At 46.7% G+C, this 8682-nt stretch overlaps 1 protein-coding gene across 1 annotated transcript; it reads left to right on the top strand.

The window, feature by feature from the left end:
- Window positions 1–619: 619 nt before the first annotated feature.
- LOC106563372 (5-hydroxytryptamine receptor 1A-beta) lies at window positions 620–2514 on the top strand. Its single transcript, XM_014128875.2, has one exon. It carries the CDS (start codon window positions 976–978, stop codon window positions 2209–2211), a length of 1236 nt encoding a protein of 411 aa, XP_013984350.2. The 5' UTR covers window positions 620–975; the 3' UTR covers window positions 2212–2514.
- Window positions 2515–8682: the final 6168 nt, after the last annotated feature.

The raw sequence follows: 8682 nt of genomic DNA, 5'->3' as shown, positions 1-8682 counted from the left end.
ATACCCCTAACGTTAGTCTCGGGCGGCGATTAAGTTGATAGCCCAACATTTGTAAATGTAGCCAAATAATTTCTATGCAAATGTTTATGACGATGGTATTTCAATCAATGGCCATACTTAAGACATAAAATATCCTACCTGGAATTTCCAAATTCCTTTGCATTCCCTCAAAACGAGGAATTTTCATTGAAGAATAATTTGGTGGAATACAGAAAGTTAGAGGACAATTACGTCATTGCTTGTAGTTACGGAGAGTCAGATGCACTATACTAACAAACAAAAAAGAATAAAAATATGTACCATACCACACAAGTCATCCACGCTGCCATCTAGGCCTACGCCAGGTGGCAGCATCAGCCCTGCTGCTCACATCGAGGTGTATAGAAGTTTCCTCTCTGATCTGAGGGGAAACTTATATACATTCAACATCTTTATTTTGAAGCAAGAACAGCAATGGCAGATTCGTTTTTATTATTTTTAACATTGAGAAAGGCTAGGCATATGTAGCCTACTGTTTCCGTTCTAGTTGTGGTTTTCGAGAATAATTGCTATTGCTCTTGACAAAACATTGTGAATAATAAATACATAAACCTTTAAAATTGGTGTGTGTTTGGGGGGAGGTGGGATATTCCATGCCAATTCACTGTCATTGCTGTTCTATCAAAACCTGTTGGTAATGTCCTAGTGACGATAGCGCCTGCATCTCACTGCCCGCACTCTCCCAGAGAGAGCCCACCTGTTGGTGCGCACAGAAAATCGTTATTTCAACCTCACAGGCAACTGACGTATTTTCCATCACTGGTATAAATATACGGTTTCGTCAGTCTTCACCCCCCGGCACAGGGAGTGTATGCAATGCTATGCGAAGGGCGCAAAGAATCCATCTCAGATCACCAAATGCTCTCCAAGGATGGAGCTCTGTTGCGCACTGGAACTGAAACGTAGTAACTGAGGAGCGCATCCTTTTTAATCAACATGGAGGAAAGAAACAACACGACGGCCGCATGGTTTCCATTTGATTTCCAAAACGAAACCTCGACAGCTGATGCAGAGGAGGTGAAACTAAGTTCCCAAATCTTCACGTCCTTTCTCCTTGCCGTGCTTATCCTCTGTGCCGTATTTGGGAACGCGTGTGTGGTTGCAGCCATCGCCCTGGAGAGAAATCTTCAGAATGTAGGGAACTATCTGATCGGGTCTCTGGCCGTGACTGATCTGATGGTATCGGTTCTGGTGTTGCCCATGGCGGCCCTTTACCAAGTCTTAAACAGGTGGACTCTCGGACAGGTACCATGTGACATTTTCATCTCTTTAGATGTGTTATGTTGTACATCATCTATACTGCACCTTTGCGCCATCGCCTTGGACAGGTACTGGGCCATTACCGAACCTATAGAGTATATGAAGAAGAGGACGCCCAGAAGAGCGGCCGTTCTGATCAGTGTCACTTGGTTTGTCGGGTTTTCCATCTCTGTTCCACCAATGTTGATCATGCGTTCCCAGCCGAGTAGTAAAGCGGAGGACATAGCTAATCCCGAGCAGTGCATGATAAGTCGAGACCCCTGGTACACAATCTACTCGACATTCGGCGCGTTCTACATTCCGTTGATACTCATGTTGGTCTTATATGGACGGATATTCAAAGCCGCCAGGTTTAGAATCAGGAGAACAGTGCGTAAAACAGAGAAAAAGAAAGTGTCTGATTCTTGTTTGGCACTGTCCCCTGCTCTTTTCCACAAGAGGACCAACGGGGACCCGAGTAAAAGCTGGAAGAGGAGCGTGGAGCCCAAACCGACCCCCTGCGTAAACGGTGCGGTCAAGCACGGCGAGTTGTTGGAGATCATCGAGGTTCACAGCAACTCAAAAAACAACCTGCCACTCCCCAACAACCCCAATTCCGAGCCGCTCTTTGAGAGCAGACAAGATAAGAACATGGAGGCAAAGAAGAAGATGGCCATGGCCAGAGAGCGCAAGACAGTGAAGACGCTGGGTATAATTATGGGCACTTTTATCTTTTGCTGGTTGCCTTTCTTTATTGTCGCCCTGGTAATGCCCTTTTGCCAGTCGTGCCAAATGCCAAAGTGGCTCGAGGACGTCATTAACTGGCTCGGGTACTCCAACTCTCTACTGAACCCCATCATTTACGCATATTTCAACAAAGACTTCCAAAGTGCCTTTAAGAAAATAATAAAATGTCACTACTGCAAACCATAAGCATAATACATAATCCTTTTATGATGTAAAACGGTTGACTGCAGACTTGGGACTGATGTATGCAGAAGACAAATCTTACAACCATTTCAGTAGCATTAGTCAGTCAAATATGGGTCTACTGAAAGATGGAAGAGTTGATAGTAATGTTGTTTCATAAAAAATAATTGTATTATTATTAATATTGTTCTTATTATAGCAGGAGTTTTTTTTACGAAGCTGTATAAACAGGTTTGCAGGATGTCAGAGCTGATCACTCATGCCCATGTCAAACATGCTTTGTAGTGTTCAATAAACCATGTCCTATTTCAGAATCTTCTGTACTTCTGTGTTGATTTGTGTGCTTACTTGGAGCTTCGTATAATCTCTTAGGCATTTGCCATAGCATTTTAGGGGGAAATAGTTTTTTGTGTTGAGTCACCTACAGTTACAAGTCTATCAGCAACAGAAAGCATTATGGAAGTATAAGCATCATTTTGTTTTTCTTGTAGGAATAATTGTGTATAGAGATATACCCAAATCAGCCCACAGCAAAGAATCACTTTTTTTCACAACAGACTGGTGGATGAGCTAATCACAGAAATCACCAGTAACATCCCTGAACTACTTACACACACAAAAAAATGTATAGGCAACATAATCAGATATGAAAATAAGAAAAAAATCGAATGCGTGATGTTGATATCCATCACTGACGTGCCAATTGTCTATCCTAGTATGAATAATTTCAGGAAGTTCAAATTGTATTTTGCAATTGAGGCATGTCACAGGGATATAAAAAAAAGAATGCAAAGGAATTCAAAACTAGTGACAGCAAGTCAAAGTTGAAAGCTCCACAATAACAAGCTTTAAAAACCAATAACATAGTAAGCTTATGACACTCCCCTACTATAATGTGTGTGTGTGTGTGTGTGTGTGTGTGTGTGTGTGTGTGTGTGTGTGTGTGTGTGTGTGTGTGTGTGTGTGTGTGTGTGTGTGTGTGTGTGTGTGCACGCTGATATGAATGGTGGACATACACTACCGTTCAAAAGTTTGCGGTCACTTAGAAATGTCCGTGTTTTTGAAAGAAAAACATTTTTTTTTGTCCATTAAAATAACATCAAATTGAAACAGATGCCTCACAAGTCCTCAACTGGCAGCTTCATTAAATAAACCCGCAAAACACCAGTAAAGAGGCGACAACGGGATACTGGCCTGCTAGGCAGAGTTCCTCTGTCCAGTGTCTGTGTTCCTTTGCTCATCTTAATCTTTTTTTATTTTTATTGTCCAGTCTGAGATATTACTTTTTCTTTGCAACTCTGCCTAGAAGGCCAGCATCCCGGAGTCGCCTCTTCACTGTTGACATTGAGACTGGTGTTTTGCAGGTATTATTCAATGAAGCTGCCAGTTGACGACTTATGAGGCGTCTGTTTCTCAAACTAGACACTCTAATGTCCTCTTGCTCAGTTGGACACCGGGGCATCCCGCTCCCACTCCACTTCTATTCTGGTTAGAGCCAGTGAGTAGTGCATAGCGTTGTACGAGATCTTCAGTTTCTTGGCAATTTCTCGCATGGAATAGCCTTCATTTCTCAGAACAAGAATAGACTGACGAGTTTCAGAAGAAAGTCATTTTTTCTGGCCATTTTTAGCCTGCAATCGAACCCACAAATGCTAATGCTCCAGATACTCAACTAGTCTAAAGAAGGCCAGTTTTATTGCTTCTTTAATCAGGACAACAGTTTTCAGGTGTGCTAACATAATTGCAAAAGGGTTTTCTAATGATCAATTAACCTTTTAAAATGATAAACTTGGATTAGCTAACACAACGTGCCATTGGAACACAGGAGTAATGGTTACTGATAATGGGCCTCTGTTTTTGGAATATCTACATAGGCGTACAAGGATCCGTTTCCAGCTACAATAGTCATATACATCATTAACAATGTCTCCACTGTATTTCTGATCAATTTGATGTTATTTTAATGGACAAAAAAAATGGCTCTTCTTTAAAGAACAAGGAAATTTCTAAATGACTCCAAACTTTTGAATGGTAGTGTATGTATATTTTTTAATTACACCTGCACTCTGTGGTTTCATTAGAGAGAGTCAGAAAGAAAGAATGCGAGAGTGAGAGAGAGAGAGGGAGCGAGAGAGAGAGAGAGAGAGAGAGAGAGAGAGAGAGAGAGAGAGAGAGAGTGCACTGGACAGAAATGATGAGGAGAAGAGAGAGAGAGAGAGGATCTAGTATGGTGCGATGTGTATGTTGGAGTGTTTGTGATCTGATCACTGCTATAAAACAAGATGCTAGCTTGATTGATTGTGTCATTATGCATCTGGAAGCCATTGTATGGTCTGTAGTGGGGCATTAGCATAGCAACAAAGATGGGCTATTTGCACAGCGTAGGAGACCAATTCAACTCAGCACAGGGCTTTTCTCTGTGCAAAACACACACCAACAGACCCACACACGTCCCTCTGTGTGATTTTCTGCAAATCTCCGGAGGGTGAAGGAGTCCACCCATGCAAAGGGTGTCCTATCTTACATTTTAAATGTAAAACTGTATTCTAATCATATACAGACCTAACTTTCACCATGAACCTGATTCATTTAACACTGGCATTACATATAAAATGCTCTTTTGTGTTGGTTTTCAAAGGGATACAATATAACTGGCCAGTGTGCCCCATGGAGCATGTCACGCTGTTTCCTTCAGCAACCCCGGCAATCCTTCCCACACAAGCTAGACCCACTAAAGACTACTCAATGGAAAAAGAGGATGGAGAGCCGCGTCGCCATAGCGACTCTCAGAGCCTTCAAACTCTGGGTTTGAGGGGCAATTATCTGATCAAAGGACGTCTAGAAAACAGGAACACAGAGGAATACAGAGGGCCCACGTGGGGCCCCACAGCTGGCCAGACACCACCTTCCTGAGGAGCCCCATTTAGTTTTTACAGCCCTGAGTACCACAGTTGGGGAATTAAAAACATTGTTAAAGACTACAACTTGGGCCCAAAGTTGTTCATGCTCTGATTGGAAAAATAAGGAAATCTCCTGGCCCTATAACCATACCCAAGACCCACTCCTCGCAACAACCATCCACCTACATTTGTCCCATCTCATCCACTCTCCTCTTATTCTCCAACAAAGCACAGTGTTTGTCTAAGGGTCTACTTGGGGTGCAAATAGCCAGAGATCATTTCAGACAGACAGAACCATGATGGAGAATGAATCATAAAGCTGCCGTTCAGATTCCTTTGCAATATACAGTGCACTTCTCACTAAATCACTGTGTGGATTGGAGAACAGGAGAACATCATTCATGTGCATTTGAGCTGCTCAGTTATGCTTCCTCCGTGGCAGTGAAGAACAGCCCCCGGTGTTCTTCTGTCAGTACCATTAGGTTCCAGTCCTTCAACTAAACCTATAAACCCATGGCAGAAGAAGAATTGGTTTCCGTTTTGGTCTCTGCTTGCTAGTCCTTACACAATAGCTTACAGTATATGAAAATATATAAGTACATGATGAAATGAGGTACTCCTGAGTTAGTTAATCATCATATGAATAGATGAAAAAGAGAAATACATACAGTATATATCCATTTCTGTCCCTCATTTTTTCTCTACTCTCTCTCTCTATGTCACCTCCCACCCCTGATTAAAGCTCACACCAGTGATGCAATTTGTAGGAGCAGGAAACAGATGAACACTTGATATTAAACAGAAGCTCATTGTTTGTAGTGTTGCTGTTTGTACCTTCGGCAGGTGCTGTCATTCAGCATTCTGCAGGGGCTGCTCCCACTCACCTGTGGTCTATAGAGAACAATGGGACAGGAAGATTAAAGATGACGACACATACATCAGAGAAGAAGAGGGCACATATACACACACAAACAGGTGTAAAAAAAGTCTGTGTTATTTGATTTATTCGATACTGTCACGACAGTGACGGATGGTGGCGCCCCTCCTCGGCCGGGCGGAGCTCGGCGGTCGTCGTCGCCGGCCTACTAGCTACCATCGATCCCTTTTTGTTTCACTTTCGTTTGGTTAGGTCTAGGTAGGCACACACCTGTTTTGGGTTAGTCATTAGTAAGGGGGGGTTATTTAGGTTAGCGTAGGATGTATGTGGTTGTACGTGATTGTGTTGCTTGTCCGGGTTTTGTGTGTTCGTAAGAACGTGTATTTAGTTTTTCCTTCTGCCAGTGGTTTCTTTTATTTTGTGTACACCACCGCAGAATCGTTCAGGGCTGCGCCCCTATACCTTGTCGACCACGTACAGTGCTTCAAATAAAGAAGGGTGGTCACGAACTCTCTCTGTCTTCTGCGCCTGACTCTACCTCTCCTGTTGTTCCTCGAGCCAGCCCGTGACAGAAATCACGTACCGTAACTAAATGGAGTCAGCAGGAGCTTCAGCGCCAGCCATGTCCATGGAGGAAACCGTCGACCAACACTCCACCCTGCTCCACCGGCTGGGGAACGCCATGGATCAGGTGTTGGCGCGCATGGAGAGCTGGGACCGACAGCGCTCTCGGCCCCCTGAACGCGGCAGGTCAACAGCCTGCGCCCCCACCAGCACCCACAGCACCCAGTACCAGTGGGGTGAAACTCGCTCCCCCAGGGAGTACGATGGAACGGCCGCTGGGTGTAAGGGCTTCTTGCTCCAGTTGGAGTTATACCTGGCGACCGTTCGTCCCTCTCCCTCGGGGGAGGAGAGCGTCAGCGTCCTCGTCTCCTGCCTCACGGGTAAGGCCCTGGAATGGGCAAACGCCGTGTGGGACAGTCCGGACTCAGCCAGGGACAACTACCCAGAGTTCACCCGCCGCTTTCGGGCAGTATTCGATCATCCCCGGAGGGGAGAGCGGCGGGTGAGCGGCTGTTTCACCTGAGGCAGGAGACGAGGAGCGCGCAGGACTTCGCTCTCGAGTTCCGGACCCTGGCCGCGGGAGCAGGGTGGAATGAGAGGGCCCTTATAGATCACTACCGTTGTAGTTTGAGGGAGGACGTCCGCCGGGAATTAGCCTGTCGGGACACGACCCACACACTGGACCAACTGGTGGATCTGTCCATCCGACTGGACAATCTGCTGGCCGCCCGCGGACGTCCGACCCGGGCCCTGCTCATTCCACCCTCCAGTCCTCCTGCTCCCACGCCTATGGAGATAGGGGGGCAGCAGCCAGGAAGACTGGAGGGGGAGGTCGCTCCTGCACCTCATGTGGTCGCAGAGGGCACACTGTGGACCGGTGCTGGGGAGACTCCCCTAGGAGTCCAGAGGGCAGGCAGAGCGCTCCTTTGACACCTCAGGTGAGTCAGCACCAGCCTCACCCAGAGCCCCCTGTCCGTCACATGTATGTGTCAGTGTCCTTTCCTTGTTTCTCCCCTCACTCCCGGTTTAAGGCGCTAGTCGATTCAGGCGCAGCAGGGAGTTTTATGGACCGTGGGGTCGCGGCTAAGTTAGGGATTCCCCTGGTCCAGTTGGACCAACCCTTCCCCGTGCACGCCCTAGACAGTCGACCACTAGGGTCAGGGCTGGTCAGGGAGGTCACTGTGCCTCTGGTCATGGTAATGCGGGGGGTCATGAGGAATGGATTAGTCTTTTCCTCATCGATTCCCCAGCATTTCCAGTGGTTCTAGGGATTCCCTGGCTAGCCACTCACAACCCTAAGATTTCGTGGGGACAGAGGGCTCTTAAGGGGTGGTCAAATGAGTGCTCGGGCAGGTGCATAGGAATTTCCATCGGTGCGACTACGGTGGAGAGTCCAGACCAAGTATCCACCGTGCACATTCCCTCAGAGTATGCCGATTTGGCTATCGCCTTCAGTAAAACGAAGGCGACCCAATTACCACCTCATCGACGAGGAGACTGTGCGATAAACCTCCAGGTGGGCGCTGCCCTTCCTCGTAGTCACGTTTATCCCCTGTCTCAGGAGGAAACAGCGGCTATGGAGACATACGTCACTGAGTCCTTGAGGCAGGGATACATTCGGCCATCTCACTCACCCGTCTCCTCGAGCTTCTTTTTCGTGAAGAAGAAGGAGGGAGGTCTGCGCCCGTGCATTGACTATAGAGGTCTAAATGCCATCACAGTGGGTTTCAGTTACCCACTACCTCTCATCGCCTCGGCGATGGAGTCATTTCACGGGGCGCGCTTCTTCACGAAATTGGATCTCAGGAGCGCATATAATCTGGTGCGTATCCGAGGAGGGGACGAGTGGAAAACGGCATTTAGTACCACATCTGGCCATTATGAGTACCTCGTCATGCCGTATGGGTTAAAGAATGCTCCCCGCAGTCTTTCAATCCTTTGTGGATGAGATTCTACGGGACCTGCTCGGTCAGGGTGTAGTGGTGTACATCGATGACATTCTGGTCTACTCCACTACACGCGCCGAGCATGTGTCTCTGGTGCGTAAAGTGCTTGGGCGACTGGTGGAGCATGACCTATACGTCAAGGCTGAGAAATGTGAGTTTTCCAAACCAGCCGTCTCTTTCTTGGGGT

Source organism: Salmo salar, chromosome ssa11 (genome assembly GCF_905237065.1).
Source record: "Salmo salar chromosome ssa11, Ssal_v3.1, whole genome shotgun sequence".
Classification (NCBI taxonomy): Eukaryota; Metazoa; Chordata; class Actinopteri; order Salmoniformes; family Salmonidae; genus Salmo; species Salmo salar.
Note: the sequence above shows the minus strand (reverse complement) of the source record. Positions and strands in the feature narration are given on the sequence as shown.

Bases quoted from the DNA above. Each gene is read 5' to 3' on its own strand.
- LOC106563372 (XM_014128875.2), top strand. From the start codon at position 976: ATGGAGGAAAGAAACAACACGACGGCCGCATGGTTTCCATTTGATTTC.